The sequence below is a fragment of the Phacochoerus africanus genome, chromosome 11 (genome assembly GCF_016906955.1).
Source record: "Phacochoerus africanus isolate WHEZ1 chromosome 11, ROS_Pafr_v1, whole genome shotgun sequence".
Lineage (NCBI taxonomy): Eukaryota > Metazoa > Chordata > Mammalia > Artiodactyla > Suidae > Phacochoerus > Phacochoerus africanus.
The window spans coordinates 33,620,707-33,644,140 of record NC_062554.1 but is presented as its reverse complement, the minus strand read 5'-3'; the positions used below and the strand labels follow the sequence as shown (position 1 = coordinate 33,644,140).

Sequence of the window (23,434 nt, the reverse complement as noted above, 5' to 3'; positions counted from 1 at the left end):
GGTCTTAATAGGAAATTACCTATCTAGTCCATTCATCTGTTCATTCATTTATTCAGCAGACACTATGCTATGTATTAGAAACACAGTGGAATTATGAGTTAAAAAAATAGTCCTTGTTCTAAGGGATCTTAGAAAGTAGAGACCAGAGGATAAATGCTAAGATTCCTGCATGACTCTCTTTGGTTGAGATTCTTTGGTTGAGAACTAAGTAAGGGTCCTCTGGCTCTCTCTAAATTACCAGCATTTGGAGAAACATCTTAAACCCATGACATCTGGTAGACTGTCTCTCTCCATATTGCAAAATGACTCCTCTAAAACATAATCTGATTTCCCTCTTGCATATCCTGTAGTGGTTCCCTTTTGCCCTTATGATCAAATATAATTCCTTAAAACAGTGACATGACATGGCCCTTCCTGTTCCTCCAGCCTAATCAGTGGACACCCTGCCTTGTGCTCTATGCTCTGTTTTTAGTTACTTGAAAGCACAAGACTTACTCTTGACTCTGACCTTCCTCTTATCTGGCACATTCTTTCTTCTCCTCCTTGCTTGGTCTCTCCCTACTAAGTTTTTAGCTTAAGCATTACTTCCCTGTTCCCGTGTTAGGTACTCCTGCTATTTGCTCCCATAGCACTACCTTTGTCACTCTTACTGAGTGGTTTATTTATTTCTGATAAATTCTAAGGATAGTCCCCTGGGACACAATGTATGTCTACTTGTTTACAATTTTACTTTCAGCAATCTCAGCACAATGTATGGCACCAAGATAGAATTTTTAATTGTTAAATGAATGAAGACATTTAAATTCTGTGAGTCAGAAATTATATCAGTTTACTAACCATTGTATCTCCAGTACTTCACTTCGAGGCTCAGAGCTGAGCATAAAGTTGCTCTTACAATATGTTTCGCTGACTAAATAAATGAATGCCACCTTGACCCCAGTCGGTTTCACCTTATTTGCACAAAACCCCTGTAATGAGCAGGCACTATATATAACACTCTCAGCAGCTTATTCTGTTTCCTTATACGTTATGCCATAAAAGACAAGGCTTTGGGATTTTACACTATGGCTGGAACTGGGCTCAACCTGCTGCATACATGTTTGGAATCAGCCTGATCATTACACTTTCATAAAAAACCCAAAAGCTGCCATTTTCACAGATCTCTGAAAACAGTACTTCTAATTCTCCCTGTCCATTCAATATTCTCAACCTCTTCTTCCCCACCTAGGTAGCCACATTGTTCCTCTAAACTTCATAAGCCACTCTGGTTATCTGTGAAACATAAAAGCCACATATGAAATCAAAGGACTTAGCTGACCATTGACTGGCTGGAATGTTAATCCCAAACATTAAAGATTATCCTAGGGAAGTTTATATCTTTGTATGTATTTTGAAAAAAATATTAAGGCAGGAAAACAATTTTTAAAAATCCTTTTTTTTTTCTTCTTTTTATGGCTGCACTTGTGGTACATGAAAATTCCCAGGCCAAGGACCGAATCTGAGCCACAGCTGAAACCTGAGCTATAGCTATGCAAAAATACATAGTAAGTGGTGATATAAATGATGAATTATTGCATATTCCCTGGTTGGAAAGAGAAGATCAACTATGGTCAAGCCTTAAAATTATCCTTAAATATCCTTAAAATAGCCTTAAAAACTCCTATCCTGGGTTAGGAGAGTATTTTTTCATGATAATTAAGGCTAAATGCCGAGAAAGTTCTTAAGAAAATTACGCAGTGAAAAAGTTTTCAGATTTGATGACCAGTATACAATATACTCAGTATGAATAATCACACCAGAAAATTGTAATAATTTACGTAAAATTGATTTAAATGATACTAATTTCAGGATCAATAATACATTTATTGTTATATGCATATAGCATAATTATTAAGTATACTTACACACATAGTATAATAAAAGCTACTCATTTGCAGCTAATAAAAAAAGTTTCTGCTGTTTATAAAAGTAACCTATATAAATAATACTGACAAATACACGAAGTGATAAATTATCACAGCCATGCAAGTATAACATACTAAGAACTTCAGACCATTTCAACATTTTTCTAAGAACACTGATGGACTATCTGTTCTTCCTCTTCTGCCTTCTCCATCCTTCCTTCCCTCTACTCTACTGGCATTTACTGAGAGTTTATGTCCAGACATTAACAGAGCAGATATTAAGATTAGTAAATCTGAGCCCCTGCCTTGTTCTTCTCTACCTGCTAATTTTAACTTCATTTTCAGGTCCAGTAATTTCTTCTCTAGTAATTCTACAATGGAGAGACTGATTATACTAGAAGCCAAACATTCAGCTGAGTCCTGGTCCCTTCAAAGGAGCACCATTTGTAGGCTGGCAGATCAGAGTAAGAAGAGAGGAAAAGATGAAAATACAGAACAAGGCAAGGCCCCCCCTAGAGGACATGTCTAAAGAGATGAGAGCAAATATACCACTCTAGGGCTCAGCTGTCAACAGCAGGTCACCTTCTTTTGAATTAGAACAAAGATGAGGAAGGTGTGGGTTTGGACAAATTTGTAGGTGAGAGGTAAGCATAAGCATTTTCAAGGGATCATACTTTATATCTTGAACTTTCTCTGTAAAGTAAAGGGCCCATGTTCTGCTAAAGGAAAAATTAAATATTTGCACAGGTATGTAAACTCCAAAAGAAAAAAAAGAAAAAAGAAAAAAAGGAGTTCCCGTCATGGCTTAGTGGTTAACGAATCCAACTAGGAACCATGAGTTTGCGGGTTCGATCCCTGGCCTTGCTCAGTGGGTTAAGGATCTGGCGTTGCCGTGAGCTGTAGTGTAAGTTGCAGACGCGGCTCGGATCCTGCGTTGCTGTGGCTCTGGCGTAGGCTGGTGGCTACAGCTCCAATTCGACCCCTAGCCTGGGAACCTCCATATGCTGCAGGAGCAGCCCAAGATATGGCAAAAAGACAAAAAACAAAACAAAACAAAACAAAAAAAAGAATGACAACTGCTGTATCTAGAAGGGCACTGATCAAGTTACTCATAATAAGTTGATGTGATGAAGGTTATTTGTGAAGGAGCGTAACAAGCAGAGGAAGAAGGTAGTAAGATAGCATAAATATCACACAGGAAAAGTGGTACATAGCATGCACCAACTCACATATCATTTGCTATTCCTTAAAAAAAAAAATCACTCTTTCTCTATCATTCCTTATTCTATTTCATTTTCATTCAGTTACCTAACTGGGTTGCTCTGAAAAAAACCTTATCGATTAAAAAGGAAAAACAGAAAAAAGCTGCTCCCTATAGGGGGGCACAACTTAAAGCAAATTAGTCACAGTTATGAATGAGTTTCAGTCACCATCTGTATGATCCAACCATGTTAAAACTGTAGATATTTCTCTATGAAAAACCACACTATGTAGAAAGCACATAGTTTTTTTCTTTAAAGAGTGATAATATCAAATCACAGATGACCAAATAAGAAATGAGTATATGGTGCTTTATGTTCAAAATCATAATATTCTCGCTAGTTGCTGCCAAAATGGTTAACAATATGCATGTTTATAGTACAATAGCCATACAGTCATAAAACACAAGACTAAATCATTTCATCTTACCTGTATTGCAAGGGCACGAGCTACGAGACCTCTAAGGTACTGTAAGGGATCTTCTGGGCCTTCCCACTTGCTTTGCCATGTGAGAGGACACTGCAATTTTAAAAGGGTCCAAGTTAGGTTTATGTGTGTGATATCGCATATAAAGGACCTTTTAAAATTGGTGTGATGGGGAAAATACTTTAGCATAATTCACACTGTGTGTATCATAAATTCATCTCATTAAGATACGTCTTTTTCTTTGACCTTAATAAAATTGAATGATAGAGTCGGAATGAATTAATCTATTTCTCTAAAAGGAAATATTTTTAAATAAAAATTCTTGAAAGAATAAACAAATGAATATAAACCAGTATATGAAAAGTAACGTTTTCTTGAAATGGTGTTTAATGCATAATGATATCAAATTAAATTTGACAAATTCATTTTATAAGTGGTAAAGACTTAAAAAACAACAAGTCTTGGTCCCTATTGAAATTCTTTAAACTATAAATAGAGCAGTGTAATGGAAATTTTTACCTCCCAAACTATACTGAGATATATGATAAAAAAAAACAAGGATAAAAAAGAAAATAAATGCTCAATTAAAATTAAATAAGTACAACTTTTCTGTAAAAGTTATCTGTTTAATATCTGACCTTCTTTCAATAGACAGTCTCCATTAATACATTCATTATAATGTTTTATCTCTTCTCTTAGGGTTTTCTGGATTTTCCAATTATGTTATTATCATTCAAACTTAATCCTTATTTTTCTGAAGTGGAGTAATAAGGAGAGACCATCAACCTCTTAACCAAAAATACTTTCTGATTACATAGCTGAGAAACTACTCTGGGCTAGAGTATACGAACAATGCATGGAAAATGAAAATTCTAAGATAATAAAATTTAAAGTGAAAAAGGACCTTAGGAAAATATCAATTACTATAGATGAGTGAAGTAAGCCTTCTTAGAAATGTGGTAGCTAATTTTGTTCTTTTTTATGGCTGAGTAGTATTCCATTGTGTATATATACTACATCTTCTTAATCCATTCATCTGTCAATGGCCATTTAGGTTGTTTCCATGTCTTTGGCTATTGTGAATAATGCTGCAATGAACATAGATATGCATGTACCTTTTTGAATAAAAGTTTTGTCTGGATATATGCCCAGGAGTGAGACTGCTGGATCATATGGCAGTTCTATATTTAGTTTTCTGAGGTACCTCCATACTGTTTTCCATAGCGTATGTACCAATTTATATTCCCACCAACAGTGAAGGAGGGTACCCTTTTCTCCACACCCTCTCCAGCACTTGTTATTTGTTGACTTGTTAATGAAGGCCATTCTGACTGGTGTGAGATGGTACCTCACTGTAGTTTTGATTTGCATTTCTCTGATAATAGTGATGTTGAACATTTTTTTCATGTGCCTGTTGGCTATCTGTATACCTTCTTTGGAGAAATGTTTATTCAGGTCTTCTGCCCATTTTTTTTCAATTGGGTTGTTGATTTTTTTGCTGTTGAGTTGTGTAAGTTATTTATACATTTTAGAGATTAAGCCCTTGTCAGTTGCATTGTATGACATTTGCAGCAGCATGGATGGAATTAGAGATTCTCATACAAAGTGAAGTAAGTCATAAAGAGAAAGACAAATACCATATGCTACCACTTATATCTGGAATCTAATATATGGCACAAATGAACCTATCTACAGAAAAACATGGAAAACAGACTTGTAGCTGCCAAGGGGGAGGAGGAGGGAGTGGGATGGACTGGGAGTTTGGGGTTAATAGATGCAAACTATTCCATTTGGAGTGGATAAGCAATGAGATCCTGCTACATAGCACAGGGAAATATATACAATCATGGAACATGATGTAAGAAAAATAATGCATATATAGATATGTATATGAATGACTGGGTCGGTTTGCTGTATAGCAGAAATTGACAGAACATTGTAAATCAACAATAATACAAAAAATAAAAATCTTAAAAAAAATGTGGTAGCTAAGTGCTAGCACTGTGCTGAGAATAGAATCAGGTGTGATGATTTTAAAACATGATCCCCAAATCCTTTGACACTTCTTTTTTTTTTTTTGTCTTTTTGCTATTTCTTTGGGCTGCTTCCATGGCATATGGAGGTTCCCAGGCTAGGGGTCGAATCGGAGCTGTAGCCACCGGCCTACGCCAGAGCCACAGCAACGCTGGATCCGAGCCGCGTCTGCAATCTACACCACAGCTCACGGCAACGCCGGATCGTTAACCCACTGAGCAAGGGCAGGGACCGAACCCGCAACCTCATGGTTCCTAGTTGGATTCGTTAACCACTGCGCCACGACGGGAACTCCCCTTTGACACTTCTCCTGTGAAGATTTGAAATCTGCTTTCTCTTTAAATAAAGGTCCTGTGGGTGGACCTAGAGATTATCATACTAAGCAAAGTACATCTGACAGAGAAAGACAAACATCATATGATATCACTTATAAGTAGAATTTAATTAAAGTGATACAAATGAACTTACTGACAAAACGGAAACAGACACACAGATCTGAAAACTAAACTCACGGTTACCAAAGGTTACCAAAGGGTAACCAAAGGTGGTGGGAAGGTATAAATTAGAAGGTTTGGATTAACATACACATACTACTACTATACATAAAATAGATAACCAATGAGAAAAGAATCTGCAATAAGCATATATATTTACATATATGTATATACATATAATATATACATATAAAACAGAATCACTTTAAATCAACTATATTCCAATAACACTGTAAATCAACTATATTCCAACAAAATTTTTAAAAGATAAGGGTCCTATGAATACAGCAGAAGCAATGGGGTGCCAGTTTCCAGGTTCAAGTCTTAAGAAGTTAGTTGCTTGTATTTCCTGTGTTTTGAGACTCTTGATCTTGGAACTCATCCAACATATTGTGAAGTCCAATTTTTGGAGAGGCCCACATGGAGAGGAGCTAATTTTTAAGCATTGATAATTTACCTATTGCAGTGACCCTGTCCTACCATTTTATATTGGGTTTGTAGGAGACAGATAACTTAACTCTGCAGTTCATGGGCCTTTGATTAAGAACCACACTTGAGAAACTGTTTTTGAGGAAACAAACCCAAGAAGCCTCCCTCATACCTGATTTAGATGATAACAGCTGGCCTGAGCCTGAGGTTGTAATGGCATAAGACACTTGTGGGAAACTTGGAAGGACAGCACTGCATTTTACATGTGGGAGAAATGCCCAGAGAGCAGACTGTGGTAGCTTTCAAACATGGTCCCCAAATTATCTGACACTCTTCCCATAGAGAGTTGAGGTCCACGTAGCCTCCCTTTGACAATCTGACCAACAGTGATGCAGTGAAGAGATGCAGTAATGCTGCATCAGTTTTCAGATCTAGGCCTTAACAAATTAATAACTTGCATTTTCTCTTTTTTGGGGGTATACACTCTAAGAACCAAGACACCATGTTGTGATGAAGCCAAGTAGGCCATATAGAGAGGCCCATGTGGAGACAGCTAGAGAGCAAGCAGGCCTCTAGCTATCAGTCCTAACAAACTATCAGTCAATAATCAGCACCAGTTAGCCAGCTGTGACTGAGTGTTTTCAAGTAGATCTTCCAGCTCTTAGCTGAGGTGACTCAGCTGGTGTTATACTGAGTGGAGAGACACCCTCCCCACCAGACCCTGCCCAAACTACACACTCATGAGTTAAACGACTGCTCTTGTTTTCAGCCATTAAGTTTAGGGTAGTTTATTATGTAGCAACAGTTATATGTAGCTGACATATCAGGTTTTCACATTCTCAGTTTTATGCTTTTCCTGCTGTAGAAAGATAGCTCCTTCACATAGTGTTTATCACATAAAATAAATTAGTGTGGTAGACAGCCTTTACAATGCTCCCAGTGATCCCTGCCACTTGGTATTCATGCCTGTCCTAGTGCAATCCCCTCATCTTGGGTATAAACTGGTTCTAGGGACTTGCTTCTATGAAAGAATATGGTAAAAGTGATGAGAAGCCACTTCTGAGAGTGGGTTACAATATTGTGAATTCTGTCTAGCTCACTTTCTCTTCATCTCTTCCTCGTTCACTCTAAGTGGAAAAAGTTGCATGGTGTGAGCTGCCTTATAGAGATGCCCATGTAGTGAGAAGCTGGTATGTTCAGTCAGCAATCACTTGAGGACCTGTGGGCTGCCAACAGCCATCCCGTAAGTGTTCTGAGAGGAGGTAGTAACTGCAGCCCTGGTGACATTTGACTTCTGACTTGTAGGAGACCCTAAGACCCTAAGAACACCCAGCTAAGCCACACCTGGATTCCTGATCCACAGACACTGTGATGTGATAGATTTTTGTGGCTTTGTGTCACTAATATCAGGGGAACTTATTACGCAGCAACAGATAACCAAGAGAGCTACCAATATTAGTGTCAGATGTCATACATTCATTCAATAAATATTTAAGTCCTTATTATCCATCCATTCAGCAATTACTGAGAGCCAATAACGTGCAGACACTGACTGTATGGCCCTTACTATTATGGAGCTTACATTTTACTGGAGATAAAGGAAAAAAATATACTGTTATAAGAGAAGATTACATAGTGTAAAATCCTATGGAGAGAATTATAACATGGTATCTGATATGATAGAAGTGATATGATATGACAGTGATACGATAGAAAACCATGGGGAATAAAAGATGAATAAAATATATTTTTAACCCCAAAGAACATTAGAAACCAATAAAGAAGATACACAGCTAAGGTCCCTGATGGTGTTTTAAGAGTGACTTATTTCACGTTTCTGGAGCTTTGTGGAAAATGATTTAATCAACAAAGTCTCAAGAAAGGAAGTATATAGTAAGCCTTGAAAGTTGTGCTGAATTTTGACAAAGTAGACATAACTGAAGGGGGCTTTTAAGCTAATGTTTATTGGGTTCCTAATATGTATCAGTAACTATGTTGAGTGCTGAATATGCACCATTTCATATATTCCTCACAATATTCTTCAGAATCAGCTGCTATTTTAATTTCCATTTCACAGAAAGGAAAATGCAGACATGAGGATAACCATCCAAAATCACAGAGCTGGGAAATAGCAAGTCCAAGATGTGAACCTAGGTAGCCTAACTCTACAGTCTGTCTGTCAGTATCAATACCACCCTTCAATATATTTTCCATTTCCATAGGGTTTTATTACATACATTACATCTTTTGAGATTCAACATAAGACAATTCTGTCTTGGGAATTAAAATTATAATGGTGAGGAAACAAAGTTTAGGGTAGGTTTATTTAACTAAACTTTTTTTTTTTTTAAACAAGATGGTAGCTTGAATCCAGGTCTAAGGGTTATATTTAACCTTTTTGTTATCCCATGCTTTTCCTGAAAGAAGCTGAAAAGCAAACCTAGATAAGAAAAAAATTGTTTATTTCCTGATTCACTCTCTTCAAGCATCAATTAATTAACTAATTACTTAGCAATCATCTGTTAAATAACTGCTATTTGCCAGTCATTTGGTAGGTCCTGGGGATACAGAGTTATAACACAATCCCTGTTCATAAAAGCTTGTGCTACAGGGGGAAATAGAAGATAGAAGAAGACAGCTGCAGACAATATAGTCAGTTCCCTGATAATGCCAAGCACCATGCTCACAACACAGAAATAAGATACACCAAATCCAAAGTGCACACAGGGGCAAGAGTCAGGAAAGGCTTTCTGGTGGAGATAACATTTGAGAGGAGTCTCAAAAGATAAACAGCTTACAATGAAGTAAAGAAAGACAGCAGGAAAAGGAAGTGGCATTAATAAAAAAAGACATGGGAGAACTGGTCTGATGGCCAGACCAGGAAGCTTTTAACTGTTCATACTGAGGAGCTTAATCTGGGAAGTAATGATAAAACTAAATTAAACATTAGGGAAGTGACACAATCACATTTGGATTTTAGAAAGATTATTTTAGTAGAAATAGGGAGAACAGACATTAATGTGATGAAACTGTAGTCAGGGAGGTGAAGCTACTGTAAATCAAGCATGAGTCCATGGAGACCCTCAAGAAAATTGGAAGGGTAACAACAGAAACACTTCTGCAGCACTAACCCATACAGGCACTGTTCTCAGCAATTCATTTACATTAACACTTTACACTTCACGTCAGCCTTCTGGGATGGATACAATTATTATTCCCCTTACAAACATGAGAAACTAAGGCAGAGAAAGTTTAAGTGACTTGCACCAGAAAACACACTAGTATAATCCTGGATGTTTTAATTTCCATTCCACAACCTTAATATGTTTACTACATGAACTTTAAAAAAGGACCACTTTTAGTAACTCTTTTCCCTTTTCCATTTAATAATGTAATTATCCATACTACTGACAAACACCACTATTCCACTAGTAAAAATGATGTGCTGCTTCTCAGACACAAGTGAAACACTGGTCATCCATTATCTGCGCACTGCTGAAGTTAAACCAACTTCAGTTTTTGGACATGAATAAACTTTCATTTGATTTAAGCTTACTACAGTGCCTTAAACAGGCAGACAGCATTGTAATTGCTATTTAAGTACTAGGAGTTGCACTGGGATTTCAGAGTATGAGGGTAAAAAAAAAAAATTTCAGGGAATTCCCGTCGTGGCGCAGTGGTTAACGAATCCGTTTAGGAACCATGAGGTTGTGGGTTTGGTCCCTGCCCTTGCTCAGTGGGTTAATGATCCGGCGTTGCAGTGAGCTGTGGTGTAGGTTGCAGACGCGGCTCGGATCCTGCGTTGCTGTGGCTCTGGCGTAGGCCGGTGGCTACAGCTCCAATTCGACCCCTAGCCTGGGAACCTCCATATGCCATGGAAGCGGCCCAAAGAAATAGCAAAAAGTCAAAAAAAAAAAAGAAAAAAAAATTTCAGTTTATAGTTTTTTTGTTTTTTTTCCCGCTGTACAGCATGGGGATCAAGTTACTCTTACATGTACACATTTTTAAAAATTTTTTTTTATGGGAAAAAGGGAAAAAAAGGAAAAAGAAAAAAATATATAGTTTACTATAATTTCAATTTCACATGAAGTGATTAGCAATAGGTACAGTTTACAAATTATAACTAACTCCTACACTAGCCATAATTTACAACTGTATTTAACTAATTAAATTAGTTACAACTATACAAACATATACACCATTAGAGAATTATATTTCAGAATGATAAAGATAGCTTCAGAGTAAAACAATTTAATGATAAAGCCCTTACCATCTATACATAAGAAGAATTACAACTCTGAAGATCATAATTTGTGAGAAAAGTTAGAATGGATTCCAACTTAATTTTACTAAGATCTTTACTTAGCTCCCAAAGATTTCAATTTTCTTATCAGTTCAGAGAAATAATTTTTAAAAGCACCAGACAAACTAAGGACTTTCAGATTCGAGAGATTTATTTTTCTTTTAAAATATGAATCTTATTTTAAAAATCTTTTTATTCTGTGTTTTCTCTTTGAAGAGACTCATATTATTTGCTTTCTCAGGACATGTAACTTCAGTTTTCCATTGAAAACTTAAAAAATATGTTTTTTTTTTTTTTTTGGCTGCACTGGCAGCATGCAGAAGTTTCTGGGCCAGGGACAAAACATATGCCATAGCAATAATCCGAGCCACAGCAATGACAATGCCAAATCCTTAACCACTAGTTCACCAGGGACCCCCCCCCCCAAATTTATAGAATACTTATTAAGAGATTACACTAAATTATAAAAAGGTGGAAAGCGAGAAGCAATCCATTGATGGATGAACGGATAAGTAAAATGTGATACAGATCTTTCTCAACTTACAATGAGGGTATGTCCAGATAAATCCATTGCAAATTGAAAATATTGTAAGTCAAAAATGCATGAAATACACCTAACCTACTGAACATCACAGCTTAGCCTACCTTAAACGTGTTCGGAACAAGTACATTAGCCTATGGTTGGGCAAAATCGTTCAACACAAAGCCCATTTTATAATAAAGTGTTGAATGGCTTATGTAACTTATTAAATACTGCACTGAAAGTGAAAAACAGAATGGCTGTGTGGATACAAGATGATTGCAGTCTATCAGTTGTTCAGCTTCATGATTGCGTGGCTTAGATCTGCAGCTAACTGCTACTGCTGCTCAGCATTTTGAGTGTAAACTACCATATACTGCTAGCCAGGGGGAAAAATCAAAATTCAAAATTTGAAGGATGATTTCTGCTGAATGCATATCACTTCTGCACCAGCATGTGTGGAAAAATCCTAAATTGAATCATTCTAAGTCAGAGACCACCTGCATATACATAACAATGTTAAATTATTCAGCATCAAAAAGAAAGGAAATACTGACACATGCTACAACAGGGATGAACCTTGAGGACATTATGCTTAGTGAGACAAACCGATCAGGAAAAGACAAACACTGCTTGATTCCATTTACAGGAGGTAACTAGAATAGTCAAATTCATAGAGATAGAAAGTAAAATGGTGGTTGCTGGGGGCTGGGTAGAGTGGGATGGGAAGCTGTCTAATGAAGAGAACTTCAGTTTTGTAAAATGGAAAGAGTTCTGGAGATTGGTTGCCCAATAATGTGACGTACTAATTGTACACTTAAAATGATAAATTTTGTGTTACTGTATATTGCCACAATTTTAAAAACTTTATTGGAAAAATGTGAGAAAGGAAAAAAAGAAACTAGTTTCCTGATTTCTTCAGCATCTATTCCATCAGCATTGTGTACTGAATAATTTTTTTGCTACCCATATATTGAGCTCATTGAATACAGAGACTGTGTACTATGCATTTTTTTCTACATCTAGGGCCTGGCATGGTATAGAGAGTCCATGGTAAAAGATCCATAAATATTTGCTGAATTTTATATCATCCAATTACTAGCTTTTAAAAAATTACAACTCCCCTCCATCTTTGTTAGAAAAAAGATGCCTATATATTCAATTTGCCTAATGATGCCTGTTGTCCAGAGTTCTAAACATTTTTCATCTATTAAAATCTAATAAAACAGTGAGTGTATATTTACTTCTGTGAAATTTATTTCAGAATAATGTTCAATAACAAATTTCTATGCTTTTGCAGTCCTTGAGATTTTAAGAATTTGTGGATCATTTCTGCATTAATTTCTACGATAAATTCATTTAGGCCAATATCATGTTGGCATAATTAAATATATGTATGTTTATACATATGATGTAAGCATGTTGAGGTTAAAATAATTTGTATCAATATTATATCATAGATTTTTAACTGAACTCACATCAAGAGCAGAGTTAAATATGCTGAGGGTTTATATTAAAATTTGACTTATAAACACTATAAAAATAATACTGAGTTTTGATTTCCTAAGTTTGACAACCCTGACAATACTGAGCTTTAATAATTTGCTGTATTAATCATGTTAAAATTAATCATACCTAAAATTTTTAAATTATGACTTCTTGTTCAGATTTTTAAGCTAGAAATGACTACTTACTATTGTAAAATGGTATAGTAGTTTCAAAAGTAGTTGTTTATACCCTCATGGTATAAGTGATTCATTAATATAAATTAGAATAACATTAAATAATTACTGGGCCAATGTTAGTAACTTCTGATTACTAATGCAACTAGTCAACCAATTGCTTCAGGTGAAACAAAAGAACTTGAGTTTAGTCTGTTAGTTTGTTAAACCTTTAATATCAAATTAAACAGCTATTAACTAAAACAAAGTAGATAATCATTAGTTTGTTTATGTGCATATATGTTTAAAAATCTTAAATATATTCTTTCAAATGACATTAAATCTTGGTAAATAATTTAATTAAAAATAATATATTCACTTTAGGCTCTAAATAGTATTTAAACTTGTATAGGGTGAATTCAAAATGTAACCAAAAATCACTGACAATATTTTCATCTTCAAAAGTTTTCTTGTTTCCCTTTATAATCCAGGCCTACCTCAACAGCCTAATTTCCAGGCAAGTGCTGATTTGCTATAAACATATACTAGTTTGAATTTGTCAACTGTATGAAAATAAAGCTGAAAAATATTAGAATTTTTTGAATTGCAAAATCAATTAAATTATACATTATTCATCTTATTTTTTATTGCCATGTATAATTATCTTGAGACTATATTTAGTGATATAACAGAACCATCTTGTAAAGATTCATAAGAGCTGATTTTAAAATTTTTATGAATTATGTAATCCAGTAGTTAAACAGCCTTTATTGTAAAATAACTATTTGAAGTTACTAGATAAAATTTTATTTAAAACAGTTACCAAATATCTAAAATTCATCACTTTCCAGTTATGTTATGGCTTTTATTACTACCTATGTGCTTGAGATTACTTATATCTATGTATCTATATGGTGGGAATACTATTATTAGTGCAGGGCATCTCTTCCCAACTGCATTCAGTGACTTAAATTGGTAATCTGAAATCAGCCTCAGGAGGAATATTTACACTATGGAAATCAGCAAATGTTTTATATCAGGGCTTCATTGCTGGATGACCAGTTGTTAAACATTTACTAGCATAACAATGGATTCATCTATTTTATTACGTAAATCTGTATTCATTTTTTCATTGCTGATTAGCTTCCCATTTTATGTAGACATTACAGTTTATCATTTCATCTGTTGAATATTTCAGCTGTTTTCAGTTTTTGATTATTAAAAATAAAGCTATTATGAACATTTACAAATATTTGTAAGGGCATATGCATTTATTTTTCTTGGATAAATACCCATGAGTGGTACAGTGGCCTCACATGTCTTATTAATAAAAAGTCCAACTATCAGAGTATATAAGAGTTTCAGTTATTTCTCACCCAGGCCAACACTTGACATGATTAGTTCTAATTTAAGCCATTCTAGAGGGTGAGCAGTGTTGTCTCATTGTGATTTTTTAAAATTTCTTTTTTATTGAAACAATTCACATGAGATAAAATCTATACTTTCAAAGTGTACAACTTAGTGGGTTTTATGAGATTCATAAGGTTCTGCACCCAAAACCACAATTTAACTACAGAATATTTTCATCATTCCCTAGAAATAGTTTGTACCCACACAGTCACTTCTCCATTTCCCTGTGGAAAAAAAGTGTGACTTTTCATTTATTTTATTTTTCTTTCAATTTCTTTCAATGATGTTTTGTAGTTTTCAATGTATAAGTCTTGCTCTTTTTTTGGTTAAATTTATTCCCATGCATTTCTTCTTTTCAATACTATTGAAAGTGGAATTGCTTTCTTAATTTCATTTTGGATACTATAAATGCTGTAGACCAGCATTCATTACTATTCTAAAGAAATACAACAGATTTTTATATATTGATATTCTCATTGTGATTTTAATTTTCATCTCCCTAAAGACTAATGATACTGAGTGCTTTCTCATGTGCTTTTTGACATCTGTGTATTTTTTGTTAGACTGTCTATTCAAATCTTCTTCACATTTTTAAAATTGGGATGTTTGTCTTTGCATTACTGAATTGATTTTTTCCTTATTTCTTTTATTTATTTATTTGCTTTTTAGGGCCACATTTCCAGCATATGGAAGTTCTCAGGCCAGGAGTCAAATTGGAGCTACAGCTGCTGGCCTACACCACAGCTCATGGAAACGTTGGATTCTTAACCCACTGAGTAAGGCTAGGGATTGAACCTGTATCCTCATGGATACTAATCAGGATTGCTACCACTGTGGAATGCAGTCTTCTCAAAGCTGGTTAACTGCCTCTTGCAACATAGACTACCATTTAGTTTCATGATCAAATTAACAATTTTCCATGAAAGATGAAGTAGAAAGAACACTGATCTAGGAAATACAACATCAAGACTGCAGTATAGATTTTGACACTTTACCAGGAGAATAACTCCTTTCAGCTTTAATTTCCTAGTCTAAGTAAAAGGGAGATGACAACAGCTGAAAATTAGATGAGGGCTACACAACTGGTAAGGTTATTATAGGAAACATAAGTTACTACTTTATTCTAATGGAAAAAATGCAAACTATTTAAAATTAATAATTATCATTTGGTAAAATAGTTTGAGTATGACTTTTCTAAGAACTTATTTGCATGAAGGTGGATAAATTTTTTAAAAAGCTAAGAAAAGATAAGATCACCAACCAATTTATGAGAAAGGGCCTCTATTCTTCTTCCCCAAACACATGAAAATCAATGACAGAGATGGCATGAGATGTTGACAAAAGTAGACTGGGGATGGCAAAAAGGTGATGTGGGAACTGCTATTGCTTTTTGATGAGACTTCTGACTACAGAAGAGAATTTTTCAAACCTTAGCATGCATTAGAACAACCTCAAGGGATTGACAAAACACAGATTGCAGGGCAACACACTTAGAGTTTATATAATCAAATAGTCTGGGGTGGGGCCTGAGAATTTCACTTCTACTTAGTTCTCTGGGATGCTAATGGTCTGAAGATGGTATTTTGAGAAACACAACTGTAAAGAAGGCCATGACAGAAAGGAGTGAAAGAAAAAAAATCTGACTATCAGAGTACATCTTAACTCTTAGTATCCTGAAGTCATAAAAAAGCTCTGTGTATATGTGTATACATACGCAGATATACATATTTGAAGAGAGTGCATCTCTTTCCTTCAATTTTCAAAAGTATCAGTGATCCAAACAAGTTTAACCACAGGTGTTTGGAAACTTAGAGTCAGGATACACTAGCAATTTTGCTATATTTTTGAGTGATACCCTGATTTAAAAAAATTAAAAAGCCATTTAATGTTACGACCATGTTAGGCTTAGGGTAAACTGAAATAAACAGGCAATTCTCACATTAGCTTTAAAAAGGATACTATATTAAAATAATTTTATAAAAAGTAACACTATCTATTAATTTCTATAAAATGTTAATTCCCTTAGTGATTAGTCAGCAAGAAAGATGAAGAGATACAGTGTTGTATTTTTTCAATTTTTATCTTTTCAATTGATTTAAAGCCTATATCCTAATATGTAAAAGAAGAATAACAGGATTTTACAATATCATTGTCCTTAACAAACAAATTATAATTATTGTGACTTTTTACAAAAAAAGTTTCAGTAAGTCACCAGAAACTATCAAGGAAATAAAAGTCATAATTCTCTCTAGGAAAATTCTTACTCCATTCATTTCAGATACAGTAAAGAAAATGTGAAGTACTGAACTATTTCCTAAATTACATTAAATTATGTCACATAATTCAGGACATGTCACATGTAAATGTAGTAAAACATTAAATTTTTATCCAGAAATAAATGGGATAGTACTAGATTCATATTTTGGGGGAAACTCATTAGAAAGTAAATGTCAGAAACTATTTTACTGATTATATCTTGGTGAAAGTCAGCCTACTCTCATTTGAGTTTCCCCAAACCCTGAAATATTTCCAAAAACACTATTGGTGATATAATTTAAATGTGCTTTGTAAAATACTTTTTAGAAATTCACTTCCATGCGAATTATCAAAATATTTCAAAAACTGATATTTCAGAAGCTTTATTTCTTAAATTATAATAAAGAATACTTAATTTAATAAAATGAGATTGCATAATCTTACATAAACAGTTTTAGGAAATAAGTCATCAGGTCCTACTGCTACGCCAAATAAGGAAACACTTAGCAGATCTTAGTGGGTTAAGGGAAAAGGAAAATGCAATAAAGAATTAAAAATCTATGATCCTTTTCTAAAACACCATTCTTTGGTTTTCTTGTCTTTTATTTTTTGCCCACACTAGTGGCATATGGAAGTTCCCAGGCCAGACAGAGCACAGCAGTCACCTACACCACAGCTGCAGCAACGCTGGATGGTTAACTCACTGCACTGAGTTGGGGATTGAAACTGTGCCTTCAGCAGTGACTTGAGCTGCTGGAGCCTTAAACTGCTGCACACAGAGGGAACTCCTCATTCTTTGGTCTTACTCAAGGAAAATGTTTCATATAATAAAGCCTATTTAGTTTTCTTCTTCCATTTTTAAAAATTATATTGAAGTAGAGCTGGTTTACAATGTTGTATTAATTTCCGCTGTACAACAGAGGGATTCAGTTACACATATACATATATCCATTCTTTTTCAGATTCTTTTCCCATATGGGTTCTCTGTGCTATACAGCAGGTCCCCATTGGCCATCCATTCCATATACAATAGTGTACACATGACAATCCCAAACTCCCAATCTATCTCTCCCTCCCACCTGTCCCCTTTAGTAACCATAAGTTTCATTTCAAAGTCTGTGAATCTGTTTTGAAAATAAGTTCATTTGAATCATTTTTTTAAGATTAAACATATAAGTGATATCATATGACTCAGTGATAACATATTCTTTTTACAGTTAAATAAGATTCTATTATGTACATGTACCACATCTTTATTCATTTCTCTATCTATGGACATTTAGGTTGCTTCTATGTTTTGGCTACTGTAAATAGTGCTGCCATGAACATGGGGGTGCATGTATCTCTCTGAATTACGGTTTTCTTCAGATTTATGCCCAGGAATGGGATTTGTGGATCACATGGTAATTCTATTTTTAGTTTTATGAAGAAAATCTGTACAGTTTTCCATAATGGTTGTACCAATTTACATTCCCACCAACAATGTAGGAGGGCTCCCTTTTGTTTGTGCCCTCTCCAGCATTTATTGCCTGTGGACTTTTTTCACATATGCACTGCATATTTATTCTTTTTTTCCCACAACTTATCATTTTAGCTACTTTAAAAAAATTTTTTATTAAAGTACAATTTACAATATGTCAGTTTCTGCCATACAGCAGAGTGACAAAGTTATACACACACACACACACACACACACACATTCCCTTTCTTACATCTTCCATAATTGTCTATGCCAAGAGACTGGATATAGTTCACTGTGCTATAGAGTGGGACTTCATTGCTTATCCATTCTAAATGTAAAAGTTTGCACCTACTAACCCCAAACACTCAGCAATCCCACTCCTTCCCCCCTCTCCTTTGACAACCACAAGTCTGTTATCTATGTTTGTGAGTCTGTTTCTGTTTTGTGGATAGGTTCATTTGTGCCATATTTTAGATCCCACATATAAGTGATACACAGTATTTGTCTTTCTCTTTCTGGCTTATTTTACTTAGCATGAGACTCTTTAGTTGCATTCATGTTGCTGCAAATGGTATTATTTCATTCTTTTTTATGGCTGAGTAGTATTCCACTGTATATGTGTACTTCATCTTCTTAATCTACTCATCTATTGTTTGCAGACTTTTTGATGATAGACTACATAACCTGCATGAGGTGATACCACATTGCAATTCTGATTTGCATTTCTCTATTAATTAGTAATGCTGAACATTTTTTCATGTGCTTTTTGGCCATCTTCCTGTCTTCTACTGAGAAATATCTATTTAGATCTTTTGCCCATTTTTTGAGATTGAATTGTATGGGATGTTTGTATCTTTTGCAGATTAATCCCTTGTCAGTCACTTCATTTGTGAATATTTTTTTCCCATTCTATGGATGGCCTTTTTGTTTTGTTTATGGTTTCCTTTGCTATGCAAAAGCTTTTAAGTTAACTGGATCTCATTTGTTTATTTTTGTTTTTATTTTTATTATTCTAGGACGTGGATGTGAAAAGATATTACTGTGAACTATGTCAAACAGTGTTCTGCCTCTTTTCCTCTAAGAGTATTATAGTATCTGGTCTTAAATTTAGATTTTAATCCACTTTTTTTTTTTGGAGGTTCTCAACTGAGGTTTACCATATTAAAAATACATCATTGGGCTGCAGGCGCCCAAGGCTCAAACCCACTTTTATGACTCAGCATTTGTCTTATATATTGAGGTGCTCCTATGTTGGGTGTATATATATTTACAATTGTTATGTTTTCATCTTGGATTGATCCCTTGATCACTATGTCTGTCTCTTGTGGAAATCTTTATTTTAAAGTCTATTTTGTCTGAAATGAGATTTGCTACTCCAGTTTTCTTTTATTTACATTTTCATGGAATAACTTTTTCCATCCCTTCACTTTCAGTCTGTATGTGTCCCTAGATCTGAAGTGGGTCTCTTGCCGAGAGCAGATAATATGGGTCTCATTTTTGTATCCATTTAGCCAGTCTATGTCTTTTGGTTGGAGCATTTATTCCATTTACATTTAATGTAAGTATCAATATGTATATTCTTTTGCCATTTTGGTAATTGTTTTGGGATTGTTTCTATAGGTATTTTTTCTTTCCTTTATTATCTTACAGTAAGATCTATTGTAAGTCATGTTCTATTACTGTCATAAAATAATTTAAATTTTTCTTTTTTTTTCAAGTGTTTATGGCAACGATTACCCAGATGGTTAACAAGAGGAGAAAAAAAAAGAAGAAAAGTTTGCTATTACCTGTCATATTTTTCATCAATATCATCTTCTTGAACTACCATACTTTATGCCCTACTCACCTCTTTCTGAGATGAATAAACAGTAACCTACCTGTATCCCTACTTTTATAAACTCATTTTGCACCATGTTATTACACGAATGTTCCAAAAGCTATTTTTCACATAACGAAATTCTCTTAAAGTAACAATGTCAAAATAACTAACATCTAGAGTGTACTTCCTACAAGCCATGAACTTTCCTCATGATATAATTTAACTTTCATAACAATCTCATGAGGTAGGTCCCTTTATTATTCTCATTTGACAAATGAGAAAGGTAAAGTTTAGAGAAGTTTAAGTGACCTGCCCAAGGTCAGCTACTAAATGGTAGAATAGGACAAACTAGGCATATCTATTTTGTAGGCCACATTCTTAGCCATTTTGCTACATTATTTCTACATGAAAATATTCTCACTACCTACAAAATTCAATCCAAACTCCTTTCTTTGGCTTTAAAGACCTCAAAATCTGACATAACCTCAGTTTTACTATACTTCATTAGAGACTTACTGTTCTCTTCTACATACGTCATGTTTCATTTTTATTCTTCTTCTACTCTTAATGCAAGTATACCTAGTCTATACCATACATTTTGCTCTTATACAGCATGTAGTTGGATTTTAAAGAAATACACTCTCATGAGTATTTCCCTTTTCATAAATAAATTTAAGTCATTTACATTTATTATGACAATCAGATCTGTCTAGATTCAAATCCCAATTTTGTAAAATATTCACTGTGTGACATAGGTCAAGTTATTCAACACTGCTCTGTCTCAGGTTCCTCACAATAAAATGGATATAACAGTAGTGTAGTGTTAATGTGGTGATTAAATGTTAATTAATGTAATTTCAAAGTTTTTTAGAACACTTTCCCACTTGTTCCTTCACTGTGTCATGTACTTTTCATGACTGATAATGTATCTACTTCAAATTAAAAAAAATTAGTTATAATTTATAGTAAAATACAATACTACAGTATTCTGATAATTACAGTTGAATAACATAGACAGTAATCTATATATAAAGAAACAATGCAAAGCTGAGATTCTTTTTCAGGGTAAAAGAAAAAGTAACAAATTTGCTGGGAAGTTCTTTTTGTATATGTGAAAAAGAATTGGATATTGCAATGGATTGAAAATTTGTATCCCCCAAAAATTCATATGTTCTAATGTGAAGATATTTGGAGATGAGGCTTTGCTGAAGTAATTAGTTCACAGAGTGGAGGCCTTATGATTGAATTTGTGCCCTTATAAGAAGAGAGAGGAGAGACTTTGCTTTCTCTCTCATTCTTCTCTGCCATGTGAAGACACAACAAGAAGACAGTCATCAGGAAACCAGGAATCAGTTCTTACTGGCCTTACACTTCCCTGCCTTCAGAATTGTGAGAAAGAAATATTTGTTGTTTAAGTCATCCATTCTACGTTAATTTGTTACAGCAGCTTGAATTAAAATAGAAATCTTTTTTTATGTTTAAGAGTAAGATATAGGAAGTTCTAGGAAGCCTACCTTTTATATTCCAATAAAGAGACTTTTAGGTTATCAGAGGTTTCTCTATATTGAGGGTAAACAGCAGGGAAAAAACAAATGAACAACCAAAAAAACTCTTTCCTTTCTATATTCCTGTACAGCCTTAGTGAAATCTTTTTCAGACGCCAAATTCTGTAAGGTTTATACTTTCCAAATAGCAAATGTAAATCTATGTAAGACATGCCAAAATTTTTGTTTCTATTCAATAGATCTGAAATAAATGGATTTTAATGTCATTTAAAATGGTTCAATTATTTTGCAAATGACATGTTGATTTCCTTTTGTTTAGTTTATGATTTTCTACTATGTAACCATCCTTCTCTTACTTGTAGTGTGTGTTACAAATGGAAGTGAATCTATCCCCAGTTCCTGGGATAGGCATTTGGTTGAAGCCCTAGCCAGTGACAGCTCTGCACACTTTGCCCACAGAACTAGAATGGAACTAGGCACAAAACACAAGCCAATTAGTTTGGATCAATGTTAATTCCAAGATTTTTGCTTGAGTTGCCAGGAAACAGGTGTTCTTTCTGTTGGACTTAGGGCTCAGGTGCTATAAGACTCGGATGGTTGGGCAACAACATGTGTAGAGGACATGCCCAAAAATGAAACTAATATGGAGGAGGCGTGCGTGCACACACACATACACACGCACGCATGCACGCAAGCACACTCACACAATATGAATACAAAGGTACAGAAATAACACAAGCTGAGAAATTGATGACCATTTTAAGCCTAATAACACAATCTGACAGCCAATGACTTAATGCTAGCTACCCACGGATCCTTCAGTTACAGCTGATTAATTCCTATATAGTTTATTTTCACTTGGATTTTCTGTTACTATAAATTGTAAAACTCCTGAAAAATATATACATGATGGAAGAGCCACTTACACTAATGAATCAAAACCTATATTTAGCATTGGCTTACCTTTTGGTTTAATAAAGCACTTGCCAATTTTTGCACTTCTGAACTCAATAAGGTAGTTCCTCTGACGACTTTGCTGAGAGCAGCAAGAGACTGATGAACACTTTGCACTAAGCGAATGGCATTAAATTGTTCAAGAATAATGAATGATAATATTGGAGATCCTTGTCGATCATTAGGAGGCAACAGTTTCTGATGAATCAGGTTTGAGTTCTAAAAGAATAATACATCATATCATATTCACTGAAAAGTAACACAAATCACTGATATACTAAAACATTCAAAAAGTATTAAAACCTTTTGTTGGTCTATCTTGTTTTGAAATATACTTTATTATGAATGATCAAATTTATTAAACCTGTAAATACATAGGAAGGGAATTCTGGAGTTCATGAACAGGATGGGTTTGAGAAAGAGGAGCCAGGCTGAGAAATAGTAGTCATAGAGTAGCAAAGTGGTAAGAATGGCATACTGTAAGCCAATGCAAAAAAAAGAAAAGCTATGTTACCACTACCATTGTAAGGAGAGGAGAAGGAATTGTAGCTTTGAAAAAAATGTGAATGAACATTTAATTCAGTTTGAAAATTACCCTATATGTATATTTGAGAAATAGCACTAAAGATCTTATACCAGTGAATATTATATCGTAGTATTTATCTCTACATTTATACATTAACAGGCCTGATGTAAGGAACTTCTAGGGCTTTTCAAATTATTAAGAAAAACTCAAGGAATGCCAGCTGTTTCTAAACAGCTTATGTGTAAAAGAAAAAAAAAAATCACCTTCGAAAGTATTCTAAAAGCCTCAAAGAACTGTCAAGAGATAAATCTGGCAAGTCCTATACTCTTACTTCCCACCCATTATCCCAACTTTCTCTATGTATTTTGCTTATAGTCCTAGGTTAAAGATCCCCTCTTTTTGTTCTAATGGCTATCACATTCATATGTTCTATGAAAGTTTTTTCTTGTAATGTGTATGATAATTTAATAT

General features: G+C 34.5%; 1 protein-coding gene across 1 annotated transcript in view; it reads right to left on the bottom strand.

The window, feature by feature from the left end:
• The window catches only part of DYNC2H1 (dynein cytoplasmic 2 heavy chain 1), a 306,581-nt gene that overhangs the window by 35,464 nt on the left and 247,683 nt on the right, over nucleotides 1–23,434 (bottom strand). The window contains exons 84-85 of the mRNA XM_047752686.1: nucleotides 22,447–22,656; nucleotides 3,594–3,683 (exon numbers count right to left, since the gene is read on the bottom strand). Coding sequence (XP_047608642.1) covers nucleotides 3,594–3,683; nucleotides 22,447–22,656 — 300 coding nt within the window. The remainder of the gene's footprint in view (nucleotides 1–3,593; nucleotides 3,684–22,446; nucleotides 22,657–23,434) is intronic.